The sequence below is a fragment of the Pagrus pagrus genome (assembly GCF_965226575.1).
Source record: "Pagrus pagrus genome assembly, chromosome: 6".
NCBI classification, from domain to species: Eukaryota; Metazoa; Chordata; class Actinopteri; order Spariformes; family Sparidae; genus Pagrus; species Pagrus pagrus.
In genome coordinates, this window is record NC_140190.1 from 23,828,885 (window position 1) to 23,845,311 (window position 16,427).

The 16,427-nt window shown below is 41.4% G+C and overlaps 1 protein-coding gene across 4 annotated transcripts in view; it reads left to right on the forward strand.

Moving 5' to 3' along the window:
• Window positions 1-16,427, forward strand: part of rabgap1l (RAB GTPase activating protein 1-like) — a 115,744-nt gene that overhangs the window by 80,934 nt on the left and 18,383 nt on the right. For 3 of the 4 annotated variants that reach the window (XM_084354058.1, XM_084354060.1, XM_084354059.1), the window contains 2 exons: window positions 34-75; window positions 6,564-6,692. In XM_084354058.1, the coding sequence (XP_084210184.1) occupies window positions 34-75; window positions 6,564-6,692 (171 nt within the window). Of the gene's footprint in view, window positions 1-33; window positions 76-2,761; window positions 4,874-6,563; window positions 6,693-16,427 lie in introns of those variants that run through there. The other variant, XM_084354061.1, reaches the window with a different exon arrangement.

Sequence of the window (16,427 nt, forward strand, 5' to 3'; positions counted from 1 at the left end):
TGGATTCACATCGAATTCTTCTCTCTCCTCCAGGGTCTCAACATCATCTTCAATGTAGCCCTGGCCCTGCTCAAGGTTAGTAGTCACTTCATTCAGTCATTTATCTGGAACCATCTTGTTTAAATTCTCAATCAATCAAAAAAATCCAATTTCTTTTTACCCACCTAGTTTGTTTTTGTTTAAGATCCACTTTGCTTCAATCAAAAGGAAAAATAACAGTTTTATATGATGATATATGAATTTCTTTTATTGAAACAAAGATTAAAAAAAATAATCTGACATTAATTGCACATGACAGCAAAGATGTGTCAGGTTTTTTTAAAAAGTGAGAATGTTACCACAAAGTGCACACCAAAGTTTTAGGAAGCATGATTGTGCAGAAGAGGCTGAAGAGGCATTGTGTGTGAGGAAGGCCTCAGACATATGTGATAGTCAGAGGTTGGGCTGATTGTTTGTTGGCATTTCTTGCCCCCTAGTGTTCAAATCTGAAACTACATCTGGAAGTGACGAGGTTGCTTTGTCCTTAACTTTTAACATCATTTTGAATATAATACAGTATGTGTCACAACAGCTGTTAGTCTATATCAGAGGGACCAGATTCTGTCCAGATTAACACACCAGTCTGTGTGTGTTTGTGTTGTGGTGGATTTATTTTATGGACTTTAATTCAAGTGACTCGTTTCAATTCATAACTTAACTACTATGTTGTAGTATATGGTTTGGAAGGAGAGACTTGTTTTACACACATCATGGAGGTGCAAGGCTTTCAAGTAATTCTACAAGTATATGGTGTTTGCAGTTGATAGATAAATGTAAAGTATCTTTTCAATTTGCCAATTAACCTAATTTTTTCGCATAGAAAAACAGTTATGGGTGCATACAGGATTACCACACAGGTTGATTGACAAACAGAAGGAGACAATCTAATTTTCCATTTTAAAAAAAAGGATATGGTTTAATAAAACTAAACTGAAAATAAGATGAAGTTAAGGATAAAACTTTTTTTTTTTTTTAAATAACAACGCCCTCGCAATGTCAAGGAGGAAGAAGAGAAAAAAAATCCTGGATCCACTCCTTTATCCGGATCAAAAGGTCATGGGGTCTATTCGGGGCTGAGAGCCATCCTCCATCCAAGTGTCGTGCAAATATGTTCAATAGTTTTTGTGTAATCCAGCTGACAAACCAACCAACCCACAAACAAATGGACACAGGTGAAAACATATCCTTGTTGGTGGAGGCAATCAAATGCATTACAAAAAATTAACTTCACAAAATGCGATTGATGTCTGCATTTTAAGTGTAGTAAAAAAAGAAAATTAAACAGCACCTGCTTGAGTTTTTTAATATATTACCAAACCAAACAGCATGTTGTTGCAGTCGAAGTAGAATGGTGTACAATTACTTGTTGTTGTGTTATCAGATCTGTCTGTGGCGGGATGGATCGATGAGTTTTGGCAATGACTGCATCATATTGCATGTCAGTGTCTAGTTGTTTAATGTGGGCATTAATATCATGTGGCAGACCTTGTGGACGTCTTGGTAAAACTTTATAACACAGTGATGAAGAACAGGATCATTTGTCTCATATAGTCCACGTCTTCTTGTTGCTGAAACCAAATAATCAAATCATTTAGTGTCATGTTTCAGTTTATATTTCGTTTTATTCAAGTAGATCAGTAGATTATCAAGTAGAAGACATCTGTACATTTTTTAGGACTGAAGAAAGACTGAAGAGAATTGACCTCTTTTAGAAATATTTTAAAAATAATTGAAGTCATCTAGCTAGTGAAAATCAGGTCATTTCACACTGAAATGTAATTTTCATCTCCTTATAAAAGGATGCATGAGTGGAACTTTTGTAGTTAACTACAAAAGTAATTGTGCTATTAAGTGATTTATAACAGCGTGGACTGCTCACTTTTCTCCTTCACCTTTTTCTGCCATCCCCCAAAATCATTGGGGCTGTTATAACCCTTAAATAATAAAATTATCTTTTATTAATTGATAATTGAAAGGAACACTGAGGCTGCCAATGTACATTATCAGCCAATTATGACAGGAAAGGTGTGTTGGAAAGTTTTTTAACACTGACTAGATGTGGATTTCTCGGTCCCTCAATCAGCTCATTAGTATGATGTGTCATGTTGATTATTAAATTACTTCGCTGATTTAGAATTGATTAGTATTTATCGGGCCCTCAGGCATGTTGCACAGGGTTATTTACGGATGCTGATGGCAAAATAGGAGGCTTGAACAGGAAACAGTATTTTTTTTAACCATGAACCAGTCCTTTAATACTGAAAACCAGCCAATAATGTATTTTCTTTCTTTCTTTCTTTCTTTCTTTCTTTTCCTACATGAAATAGTTAATAATAATAATAATAATAATAATAATAATAATAATAATGATAATAATAATAAAAATGATAATAATAACAATAAATATGATGATACTGCTTTTAAACTCCTGCTCCACTCAGGCTTTCCTCTCTATATGAATCATACATGGTTGGTTTTAAAAAGCCATCCTGCTCTATATTTTAGCAATAATGTATTCTGTGTCTCAGCGAGAGAAAGATGTGGTGCATGTGATGGTCGGGAATGGAGAACAAATGAGGATGTGAGGAGGGTGGAAGGGGCTTCCACTGCCTGCCTCTCATTGGCCAGGCATGACGGCATTCTCCCCAGAGGCTCCCCCCTCCCTCCTCCATCCATCCTGCTCTCCTCTCCGCTCTCATCACCCCTCCCTCCATCTGTGTTCACCTCCCTCCCTCTCCTGCTTAGCGGCCGCCATCCTCATCACAACAGGAGCATAAGCTATACCGTTAGCAATCTGGACCTGGAGGAGAAAAGCTGTGTTTTTAATTTTTTTTCTTCCTCATCTTCACCACCCATAGATGCCTGCTTGGAGCCTCTTCTCTCCCTCAGTTCCTCGTTTTCTCTCGTCTTTACCTCTTACTCCTTTACCTCCGCCTTCTCCTCTTCTGTGTTGGCTGGCTATGTTTTTCTTCAACACGCTACCTCTGTCCACCACCCAGACCTCTGCAATGGAGCCGCCCCTGCTAGCTGCTAGCTGTTAGCATCACAAAGAGAGTGAAAGAAGAGATAGAGAGCGAGGACGGCAGAGAGAGTGCAAAGGAGAGAGGCGTTGGACAGGAACACTGTGGTTTCTTTGCTTTGCCTCGCCTCAGCTGCTGGCCAGGACCATCACTCCTGATACCACAACACACTCATGCAAACACTCATTCATTTAGCCTCTGTTGTTGAGAGGCAGAAGTGACTTTCCATCTGAAGGAGCTGGCTTCCCATCTAAAGCATCTACTGACCGCTACAGACCGGATGACTGGCTGTTAATGGAGATCTGCCCAAGGGAAAGACTCTGCAGTCCACGCTGGAGCATTTGACTGGACTGTGCTTTTGTGTGGTTTGGACCTGGTCAGACTTCAGGTCAGATGTTTAAATAAGTGAAGAGGAAGAGCAAAGAAACAGAGAGGCTATCGTGATACACTTCTTTCTGTTTTTTCAAACTCGTCTTTCATGCACCGCTGGATTAAAACTGACTCATCGGAGTTCAGCATCCACTCAGCCATAAACCAACAGAAACGCATCATCATCTCCTGAAGGCAGAGAAGTGCCATACTCCCATGCGAATAGACCACATTTCAACTGCTTCTGCCATGTCGTTAGGACCGTCTGCTCAGGCTTAGACTAGGGCTCTTCAGATAAAAGGATTCATACTGTTATTTCTGGCAATTTTACATTTCAAAGAAAGCTAAAAATCCTGCCAGCTTCATACCAGGCGCAGCCTCCCATTTGGAAAAAGGGTACAAAAATTATCGACTGCTTTGATGTCTCACCTTACTCGCACCAAGCCCCGAGCGTTAAGGCCACTCAGTCGGCAAGACTGAGGCGGCTTTTCTTACTCTCCGTCTTTGAAGTCAAACAACGAAGAGAAATAAAAAAAGGTGGAGTACTTATCCATTGCTGCTGTTCGCCGGAGCAGCGGCCCACGTGTTGAGCTGCTTTGTTGCTAGGCAACGGCGTACTGGATTGGAATTGGCTGGGGGAGTTTGGCACTGGAAGATGAGAGTGGGTAGTGTGACTGGATTTCAAAGTAAGTCTGGCAGGTAGCTGGAAGACTCAGCATTATGCCGAAAGCAGCGTCAATACATCATTTTCTGACTGTTATTTTGTCGCACCTTGTGGCCGTTACTGGGCTCTGACAGTGGCACAAGCTGAGTGGCCTCCACTGACATCTTGTCCACTTGTCCAAATTCTGTGGTGCGTAGATGAACTGGATCAGACTCCATGTTGCATGCCTTGGATGCACGGGCTGTCTCTGCTGAGTTGTGTTCCTTTGAGCATCACGTAGCTTCTCTCTTAGCTGGCATCCTGAACATCAGTCTCTCGTGACAACGCCTGATGTGGCATCACCATCATCTCCTCCTAGAAGGTCTGTCACCTCGCTCACCAGGACTCAGCCAGTTTGGCTTGACAGTGACCTCTCGGCTCACCTGATTTGAACACACTTACCCGCTCGCTGTCCACTCCTCCAACTCCAAGAAACCCACCGGGACGTTTGGACGACACGCTGGAGTCATCTGCCACCCTGGCCCCTGAGCGGGACCGCCCTTCTCCCTCACCCTGTCCCACCCCGCCACCATCTCCTCCACCCTCCCCTCCACCCTCTCCTCCCCCTTTACCTGCCTTGACCCCGCACCTGCCCCTTCCAGCAGTGCGCAGGGCGGTGGAGGACGGAGAGGGAACGACAGAGGAGAGGGCCCACAGCAGTCAGGCCTCAGCGGATTCATTCTGCAAGGTGATGGGTCTCCTTGGGATGGGACACCGGCTCTTCGTCCCTAAGCTCCTGGCGGTGAGAGAGGGGGGACTGGGAGACGGATACTGTTTGAAAAAAACTGAGCATGCAGGGATGGTCGGGTTTAGCGTTTTAAAAAATGGTTGTTAGTTGTACTTGTTGATAATGAATAGAGCCACTGATGAGGACAGCGGACGGGCAAAAAGCAGGAAAGCAAGTCTCAAAAAACTTCTGTCTCTTCACTTCTTACATTAGCCAAAGCAGTGTTGTTTCCCCTGCTGTAGTGAAGGTTTCACTAAAAAGCCTTGATGTCTTTTGAAATTGAAGCATGCACATTTTGCTGTGGACGTACCTGCGTGTCACATCGGATTGATGGGTCAGCCAATGTTAAATATTAACCTACAAGAGATGGTTTGTCTTTTAGCTCTCTGCTATGAGCCTTAAATCTTTCATGAATAGACTTGAATGACAAAATGATACAAGAAGATTTGGAGATGCAGATGCCAACTTAAAAAAGTCTCCACTGTCTCCTAGTCATGCTGCCTAGAGGTTATATTTTCCCCCACTGTCTCATTTACTATGATAATTTAAGCAGCAAAAACATGGTCTATTCTGGCCTGAGTTGACCGAAAAAACATTAATACAGGCGTGGTCTTTGAGTAACAGTTGTTCAGCCATGCACCCAATTAGTAATATCTCTGGGTAGGCTCTCGTGACAGTAATTCGTTTCACCACAAGATGGTGTCAGTTGTGTTTGTGTGTTTTCATCATGTCTGAACCACAGTTTCCTTAGTTCAACAAATTCAGAGTTGCCCGTTACAAGTTCAGCCACTGACCAGGCAAAAGTTAGGGCTTCTGTGTGTGGTATTTAAAGCGTCTTGACACTTGTTTTCAATGCAGAGGAGTGCTTTCACGCAGCCAGTCCCTGCCTCTTGCATGACAGTGACGTTTTTTGGTAACTTTTTTTTTTTTTTTGGTACTTTTTTCACATTTTAGGCATTAAGCTTGTGCTCCCTGCAATTTACAAAGAGTATTAGATTTACCTCAAAGTGCTTCGAGCTAAAAGTGATGAAGGATCATGTCAGAGAGGCACCTGAAAAGGAACTGAAAACTAAATTGCAAGCATCCTTTGCATTGCATCCCGAGATGAGAGCAAGTAAAAATGATGGTAGGAAGTGACTGCATATTATTAGAGATGTGAGGTGATCTCTGAGTTTTTGGCCTCCATTTGTGGATAATGGAAAGTGAAAGTGATGTACTCAAAAGAGGGAACAGATCATATGATGGTTCAAAAACTGCAGTGCAATTATCCAAACCAGTCCGCTGCCGACCACAGACTCTTTAACTGTTCAAACAGCTGTAGACTGGGACTCAAAACACAATAAAAATGACAAAACTGCATGTTCACAGATCTGATGATACTCTGATCATCTTTCAAGAGCAGAATTGTAGCATAATGTTGGTAATTTTTCCTTTCCACTGGGTGCGTAGAGTGAATAGGAGAATAATTAGCTGAAGGGCATAGTGCACTTGATTTGTTGTCAGACGGATCAACATTTCCTTCATCAAATTGTTTATGATCTGTCTTTCCTGAATATAGACATTTAATGACAGCAATGGGGAGAACAAGCTGTTGGAAGTTACTCTGTGCTTTCTCTGTCTGACACTTAACAACTCTTAACTCTGAATGACTCTTGTCTGTCCCCTCCACCACTACCTCCTCCCACCTCCTCATGTCTCGCTCCAGACATCTAAAGAGGACCTCTTGCAGGCAGACTTTGAGGGGGCTCTCAAGTTCTTCAGAGTCCAACTCCCTAAACGCTACAGAGCTGCAGAGAACGCCCGCAGGCTCATGGAGCAGGCCTGCAACATCAAGGTAAGGACCTCCACAAACAAACACATGCATCTGCTATCCCCAAGTCCTTTATTCCTTACTTTCCTTGTGTCTTAAACCCCAAAACTGTCGTGCAAGTGAGTGAAAATGCGCACATTCACAAACCATTCCTTGAGTGACTATGACATTATTGAGTCCAAGCAACACAATAAGGAATTCCTGTCTTGGCATCTCCCACTGAGACACAAATACCATTAACCAGAGGGGTCAGAACACCTAGAGCGTTTCAAGTACAGTTTTTGCTCCTAAGGGGTTTGAATCATTGACCTTTTGGTTGAAGTACAGGTTACTCTTTACAACAGAATTGTCCACGCTGCACATGGTTTATTGCACTGTTGAGCAGTTTATTGGAGTCCTTTTATAATTTGTTATTTTCACTGCACTCGAAAGAGAAGCTGTCAGTCAAAAAGACGAGATGGGGCTGTGACATTTTCAAAGTTTTGACTTTACTTTATCTTAAAGGGGCTCTGTGAACTTCTGTGTTGTGCTCGAAGCTGATAGTTTATGTTAGTGACGACTCCATTTTTTACAAGTAACGTTAGCAACGGTCACTCTCTGCGCGAGGCTCTCAAAATCATCCTGCAGCATTAAACAACTTAAACAACTCATCCACAGGCTTGTATTGGCAACCGAGAGACGTGGAAGGTCATTTTTCATGTGACGTTACAACTGGCTCACATATGGTAAAATATATTATTAATACTTGTAAATTGCTACAAATTGTGGCATTAAACCCCTTTAAATAATTTGTTTTTCTCTTCAGTCATGGAGACCGTCACTGCCTGTTCGTATTTGTTTATTCCGAACAAGCAGGAACATTCACTTCACAGTGAATGGTTAGAACAGGGAAGACTTTTATAAAGAGGCTATACTGTGGGTTGGATCTCTGCTGTATTGGAGAAACTTGACAAAGAGGGGAGGAAACTCTCAGATCATCACTGCAGTTTTTAAAGTGGCTATAATCAAATGGCAATGTGAAACAATGAAGAAAGTAGATGTAGTAATGAACCCACACAGACTTATTCTCCTGAATCTGCAGCTCCCCCCTGAGCTTTATAGTGAGTTTCAGCTCATTGTTTAGCTGTCCGCTCCATAAATTTGGTGTGTTGGTTCATTCTCACTGCTCTTATTGCATCATCTTCAGTCGTAACAGACAGCTTTTCTCAGGGTAAAAGCTCTAAAAACCCATGGTAAACTACCTGCCCAGCACCAAACAGCAGAGAGACAAAGTTATACATACATAGTAAAGAATTTAGCAGCTTAAGAGCCAAAGATTACACTCAGGAGATGGAGACTGCAGAGGATATTGGACTAACACTTGCCAAGTGGCCAGAAACACAATTCCTAATGAAACTTAATGCTGCGGGTCTAACATGTAGTTTGTTGTATGCTTTTACTGTGTGCCACATTATTTATGGTTGCTGCTTCTTTTCTCTGTTTTTTTTAGTCTTGTCTGTTGTCGTGTATTGGTCTGGACTGCAATCTCACCGTAGCTGTTAAAAAATATGGCTTCTGTGGATGATGGTCATAGCTTTCTTTTACTTGTGTGGTCACTGAAATTCCCTTACACGCACGCACACACGCGTACACACACACACACACACACACACACACACACACACACACACACACACACACTATACGTTATCATCCTCCTATTGACCTTAATGAGGCTGCTGGCATTTAGGGAATTTGCTGAGGTCACCAGAGACCAAAAGCAATACACAGTGTATATGATATTGTGTGTGTGTGTGTGTGTGTGTATGTGTGTGTGTGTGCGTGTGTGTGTGTCAGCAGAGTGTGTTGTGATAGAGGAAGGAAAGAGTTGACTGAGAAAGATGGGGGAGATAACCATCCTCCCTCCACCCTGCTCTCTTTCTCTCTCCTGCTCGCTCTCGGCCCATGCCTCTCTCTGTATCTGCACAGTTAATATTTCACATTTTAGGGATTTTCCAACTTTCTTATCAAGAAATACTTTCAGTGAGTAAGTAGGCTGTGATGTGGTGTTGTGCTCAAGGGCATGTTGGCAGGACACATGGCTGTAAGTGCTTACGATCCCCTCATGTTTGGTGTGATTCTGTGTTTTTCTACATACAGGATATCCTGCTCTATGACTCACTGTTTATCTCTCGTGGTTTGGTAGCATTTTGGCACTCTTGCACAATCCCGCAGCAATACAATCTGTCCTGTAAGGCCTCATGTTATACAAGAGGACAGACGCATACAATCAAGACATGTAATGTAGATGTTCACTAACTGAAATACACACGCTTTCCAAGCATAAGCACACAAATTGGCCAGAACTGTTTCGGTGCTCCTTTGCATAGACTCTAAATGTCTCCAGAACTCTACAGGAGGGATGAACATCATTAGAGAGCAACAATTAATTGATTTTTTTTCATTCGTTGTTTAACTATTAAATTGATCACCAACTATTTTGATAATCAACTAATCAGATCAGATCAAAGTTTACTGAGTCCAGCTCCTTAAATGTGAATTATTTCTGGAATATAACCGTAAACTGAATATCTTTTGGGTTGTGGACAAAAAGAGACATTTGAGGGTGTCATCTTGGGCTTTGAGTAACCCTGATCGACATTTGTAGCATGTTCTGACATTATATATACCAGATAACTCATCGATGAATTGAGAAAACAATCATCAGAATAATCAACAATGAAAATAATCATGAATTGCAGATCTAAACAACATAAAGAGATTCCCTTAATGTGTTTTGAATGTGCCGGTTGAGCTATTTACCACATCGGTACAAAATCTCCCTTATTATAATCATTTTTATACTCATCAAACTATTCAGTCAGCCCTCCTGCCCTGTGTTGCAGCATCTACATTTATTCTGTTTCTCCACTCCACTTTTCATGTTGTCTGTCACCTCTCTATAGTGGCAAACGCATTTACAGGATTATGGACACCCTCAAACACACCAGAAGCAACTGAGTGCCTGGCTGTGCTCAGGCGGGTGAAGTGAGCTGAAAACCAGTCTGTCTGATAGCATGACTTGGCCTCAGTACAAACAGGAACACTTTGTGTCTCTCTCTGCTCATCTCTTGATCATCCATCGCTGATCTTACACTCCCCTGCAGTTCCTTGGCTTCCTCTTGCGTTGGCGTATTTATTAATTTACAAACCCTGCTCAGTTTGTCAGAGCCCTTTTTTTTGGTCATTCTTTTCTGGGCAGAGTGTTAAATTCATTCAGGCTGATTGGGTTTTAAACCTGTATCACTTCTTGCTCAGTCAATAGAAATATCACAAACATCTAGTCCCCCTGCAGGAACGCTGCAAAGTGCCTTAGGCTGTGCATGTCGCACTCTTAATTACAAATTTGAGAGAACTGAAGCTTTAAGGAAGAGGTGACTAACCAAAACGCTATCTTAAACTTTATACTCCTGAAGGAGAAAAATACCATCTTGAACAGCCAAAGTTTACACACAAAACTGTGTGTGTTTGTGTCTGAGGTCTTTAACTTCTCCTCAAAACGTCTGCTGTCATGTTTTTAAACCGCTCACTCTTTTAACTTTAAAAATAGAATATTCCCTGTGGATAAAAGTGTATAGAGCAAGTCAGTAACAGTGAGAGTGAAAAAAAAAAATCAAAAGACTTCACAGACTTCAAGAAGGACTCAATGGAGAAAGACTCTTCCTTTCCTTTCACTCCTCACTGACCATTCAACCAACCCAAACAAGTAAATTTACCAATATACCGCAGCATGTCACATCAAATCACCTATCCAGCCAGGGCATGTCCCAGTAATGTCACATCATGCCACAAAGCATCACAACATCTCTAACCATACCTTTACCAATTATTGTTTCAATCATTTGATATAAAATGTCAGAATATATAATACCATAACCAATCTGTAGTGATATAAAGTAAATAAAAGCAGTAAATTCTTACATTTGAGGAGTTAAATTCTGCCGGTGCCAAATGTCTTCACAACTTCCATCGAACGTAGATTATCAAAATTGTTTTTGAATAACGACTATCAGCAAATCGAGTTAGTATTTGTCTAATTGTTTCATCCCTGCATCACATTAATAAATGCTAATAAACTAAACTGTGACACACAGCACACTCCACAGCTAGGGCTGCAACTAAATGATGATTTTCTTGATTAATTGATTTAATCCACAAAATAAGATAAATAAAAAAATTGAACCCAATTTCCCAGAGCCTAAAGTGACGTCTTCAAATTACTTCTTTTGTCCAACCAACAATCCAAAGCCCAAAGACTCTTCATTTACTATCATAAATGACAAAGAAAAGCAGCAAATCCTTACATTTAAGAAGCTGGAACCAGCAAATTTTTGACATTTTTGCATTAAAAATGACTGAAAAGAATAATCAATCGTCAAATTAGTGGGCCATTCATTTTCTTTTGAGCACACTGGCAAAGTCGATGTTGATACCACAGCTATACGTACTTAATGTCTTCTGTCCAGTCAGCTGAGATCAGGCAGAAAGAATGACCGGAACCAGGCTGGAAAGAGAGTTAAAGCCATAATCATTTGTACATGATGTTAAGTGGTGTCTGCTAGATTAAGGGAGCCATAGTTGCTGTAATTTCCTTGGAATGTGTTGGGAAACCTCCTATATTCAACCACCATCAGAGAAAAAGAGAAAACCAGCCTGTCCAAGCCACTTTGCTCTCTGTTCAGCCCCCCTTTTACATATTTTTCTCTGACAACGTCTAAATCGGATCAGCTGAACTATGTAAGCTGCTTAAAACATCGAAGGAATTCACTGGCACCTTGGCTTGATGAACACAACGGGCAGTAGGGTGGCTTAGCCTTTCCTGGGGATTATGGGAAGAATTTGAATTTCTCAGCCTTCTTAAACATCCGCCGGACCGCAGCTGGAGTGATGACTTTCCAGGAGAGAAATGTCGCATATTCATTTGCTGCCCAGGGTTTGACTGATTAATCCGGTCTTTACCAAATCCTTCCAACAGAAAAGCTTAACTTTAAGAGACTGAGGAGAAATAAGAGAGAAGGAAGCATATAGAGAAACTGACGGACAGAATAATTTACAGAGGAAAGATATAGAGTCCCAGAGAAAGACCTACATGGACGGATGAAGACTCTGAGGCTTCAAAAAGACTTACAGTGAGATAGAGAGAGGAATTTACAGTATAATGTAAGATATTGGATGGATCAAGCGAAAAGTACATGGAGACAAACAAGAAAGGTACAGAGGGAGATGTAGAGAGGTTTCAGGTGAAGTCTCTCCTGCTGCCTGCCATATACGAGTTTGACGGGAGCAGACATGGTTCATTTTTGTCCATTTCTTGACTAGGAATGGATAATCTAATCCTTAAACCACCGATTGTGTTTTCAGATGTCTCGCTTGTAAGTTAGCTAACCACAGTATCTTCTGAAAACTGTTCTGTTTAAACACTTAATCAGATACAAGATTTTGACTATGACCCTGATCTAATAGCCTTCAGATAGATGTCTAAGCTCAGTGCTTTTGATGGTACATGGTGTCTTGTGACAGGGTGAATGGTGTCTCTATCTTAGCCACTCCGCCCCTATCACTTGTTCCTGCACTATGTCACTTCATTGAGAGGGTGGGATCATAAGTTTTCCACACATAACATTGTTATGACGTAATGAGTTTTGTTTGTAGTTGGCACCTACATCACGTCTGACAAGTTGTTACAAACCTTGGATTTGTATTTACAACTGTGGTGTTGGACTGAAGCTGTGGGGGGCGCCAAATCGCACAAAAGGCCAATTTCTCCGTAATGTTGCTTTAAGTAGGACTAATTTGCCATGAATTTGCCGTAGCGTCAAACTGCTTACGTTCGTTCACTCCAGCAGAAAACGTTTTCCTGTTTGGAAGAACTTAACAGTTACAGGGACACCTTACTTACAACATTTAACAAAGAATAACACAATATTTTAAAATCTCAATGCAGTTCAGACCTGTCATAGAGCTGGGATGCTGTGACTTAGATGAACCTGCTTGTTAATTAACTTAGCTGACTTTTCCTATGCTACACCCCAGATTTACAGAGGAAAGTACAGAGTAAATGCAGCTAAATTCATACTATAAATATCTTCAAGTACAACTACTAACAGTATGTGCTTATTGGGATGTCACTGAATATAAAGTTTAAGTTTAGTGAACCCAAAATAGTTGATTGATTTGATTATTCCTGCTCCCTTACCCTATGAGCAATTGAAGCATGTTAAGTCATCTATTATTTAAGTTATTTTTAAATATGTTTAAGAAATGTTTTATTGATATGTTTCTTATATTATTAATGTATTTTATATGAATAATTCAGTGTGGCTCACTAGATATTCTGGTCACATGCTCACTCTTTGCTATCATTGAGATTTCTCTAGAGCACAAGTTATTTTGAGTTTCCTTCCCTTTGTAGTACACCTGTGCTTTGTGTGCATGTGCTTATTAGCAGGGGGAGATTGTATTTCTGTAAAAGCTGGCACATTGTGAGAACCTTAGTAAATAAATCCTCCTGTTACTTGCACAAGTCTTCCTTAAAATGTGTAAAGGACATGATGGACGACAAACTGCACTTAATTGCCGCAGGGCTTAGAAGACTTGGTAAATCTGATCTGGAGCAAGGACGAGAGCTAAAGATAAGACACTTTACTGGGTCATAGTAGCATACATTTAAAGATGAATCTACCTTACATGTCTGTTAAAGAGAATTCTGCAGTGTACCTTCATGATGGAGAGAAATATTATTGAGATAAACAGAAAAAGATGGGGCAGAAAAAGACACATGGTAAGAGAGAGAGACAACAAAGTGAACACAGATAACTCAGGGTTGTTGATGCATTTCTACTGTCTGGAGGAAACAGGAGGAGCATGTTGCCATCACAATGGCCAGGTTGTCAGGTAGTTTATAGCTGTGGGGTCCATTGGGAGGACAGCGCAGTACTCAGGCATCATCCAGGACAGCCTTGAAGTTGCTTTCACTTCACTTCCTGGGTTTTACTGTTGAAACGATGTGCAACTACGAGCGACAAGTCACTGTGGTTGATCTGACAACTTCCTTCCTATCTCTCTTAACCTCAAACACACACATACACACAGCGTAGATGTGTAAACACGGCTCTATCTTTATTTTTGCCAGCAGCAGGAAACAGAAAAAAACCTCCTGAATATCAGAGAGTGAGAGCGGCACAAATGAGAGAGAGAGAAGTACTCACTCAGTGGAAAGGAAGAAAAAGCAAACTCATCCTCCTTTGTCACACACGTCTAGCGTTACAGAGAGGGAGAGAGAGAAACAAACAGGTGTGTTGTACTGCCCTCTCGCTCCCCCCGCCCCTCCTCCTCTCAGTAGGCGGGGCCCGGCTCCTGAGGGACTCTTGAAAGCAGCCAGTCGCCTCCTCCACTCTCAGAGAGAAACAAAACCTGTCAGCTGCACTCCTATCCTTTTCCTTCTCCACTCCCTTCTTCTCATTCATCCTCTCCTCTGCCTCCTTGCTGTTGGGGCCAAAGAGGAGTCAAGATGATGCAGGAGGTGTCAATCATGGTGGCGTACGACGCTCATGTAGTCGACCGGCCGGGCGAGGAGGACACCTTGGCTCGCTTGGTCGCCCACTCCAGACCTCTTAGAGCTCTCAGACCGGTGGTAGGTCTGTTCTCCCATCACTTTGTTTATTTCTTTCTTTTACTGGCTTTCTATTTTTTGTTCTTTCTTTCATCATCTTTTTCCCCTCTGTGGGTGTAATGAGTGTATTCCTGTTTAACTCTGTTCCCAACTATTCGGACTCACTCTTATCTTTTGCAGTTTTTAGGTAAGAGAACTAGAAAGAGGAATTGAGCTGCTGGTTTTTCTTTTTCATCTGATGTTGTTGGTTGTCAGGTGGTTTTGTCTCTTCTGTCGTTATCTTTTTGCTCGTAAATTTGTTCAAAAACAGAGACAGAACATGGAGATTTCACAGAAAATACATGTTGATTTCCATGAGGTAGACATTGTTGACTCATGTGTGAATCTGTGGGCGTGTTATGTGTTCCTATCGAAAGTGTGTCTGATGTTTGAGGTTACCAAGCTGTGTCAGTCAGTCCAGACGCAGTGTGTGGTTGTCAGTTTGTTTCAATTACCGATACAAATCTGGAATCAATGGAGATGTTGTGTCTCTTTCTCTCTCTCTCTCTCTGTGCACGTGTGTGTGTGTGGTTGTGTTTCCCTCACATGGGTAATTGAATTCCATGGCCTAGTTTCTCCTCAGATGCCCAGTTGACTTATCCTTATTTTAATATTCAAACTCTCGGACTGCTACCTTATGTAAGAGCAGGGCACCCTCCTCAACACACACAGTCTTTTTCTGGTAGTATAACACCTACAGTATTATGACACTACAGTGTGTGATCTCAGCTTGGAGGTTTGGGACCAATTCCATTTTCTGCTGCTGGGATTCAGGTCAGTAATCTAAAAGTGGGCCTGGTACCATTTCCTGAGGCTCTAAGCGTCTTTAATTGCCTTTACTGAAACAGAGTGGCCCCTCTGTCCTTAAACTGGCCTCCAGTATTTACGTTGATTGATTGATTGATTGATTGATTGATTGATTGATTGATTTTATTATTGTGTCATCCTGCACAAATAATATGAAAGAAAATCTTAATATTTTGTATAGTAGCCACTCTGCTGCTAACTCTAGCTGCCCTGAGCTAGTTAGCTCAGTTAGCCCTACAGCTAGCAGTTCAGACTGGAGGCTCTGGACCATGGGAGTGTTGGTGTTACACTGCTAGCACAGGAGGTTTGGACCAGGATGAGACGGGCTAGTTGGTTAGCATGCTGACTTCAGTAGTTATCTCTGCAGCACAATATACAGACATCATAATGCTAATAATGCTATTCATTCACATTCTGTTTAGAAGTTTAGTTGCTTTTTTTAAAAATGTTTTGAACTAATTTTTTTCAATATGGCCCTTTTAATGTTTTTTGTCTTGTTTTTTGCAAGTATAGGCAGGATAATGCCCTTCAAGGGGTACATAATCAGGAATGAATGGCCTGTACGTCGTCCATTAATTCCTGATAATGGACACCATGTCAGGCATTAACTTTTACATAATACTAAAATAAACCATCCTCATGTTTTTCCCAGCTTCAGAACAAACAACCATTTCATTCTGTCATCAGTGGAGCATAGCATTTCTGGATTTTGAACAGACATTTAATCAACTGTAGACAATCTTAACTCATCATAATAAGGACACTGCAGAAGAAAATTGGAAGGAGCAAGTAGAGGACGCGTCAGCTAGTTTAAGCCCTGAAACTTGCAAGCTAGTATGTGTTTGTGCCTCCCAGCAACCGTTTGTGTTGCTGCCTGAAGCAGCTTTGAGCAAGATGCTGAGCCCTCAGCAGAGCAGGCTTCACTGTGCCCCTGGAATTTCAGGAATATGAATGAAGATTTTAGATATTTTTTCATTTAGGAAGAGTCTGAACATATTCGGGAGTTTGACACTTAAAACACTTTCCTGCACTACTGTTGATAACTTGTAATGTTGTTGACCTGAGAAATGTAACTTGTTTTACATGTTCACTGACTGTAAGTCGCTCTGAACAGATAAAGCAGCTACATGATGAAAACAGAATGAGTGTAAAGGGCAGCAGTCTCTCTGAAGGCCAGGAAAGTCAGGGAACATTAGTGAGGTTTGAATTTGTGTCATTTAAAGAATGCATGTCCCCACATTTTTAGATATTTATTGCAGCAG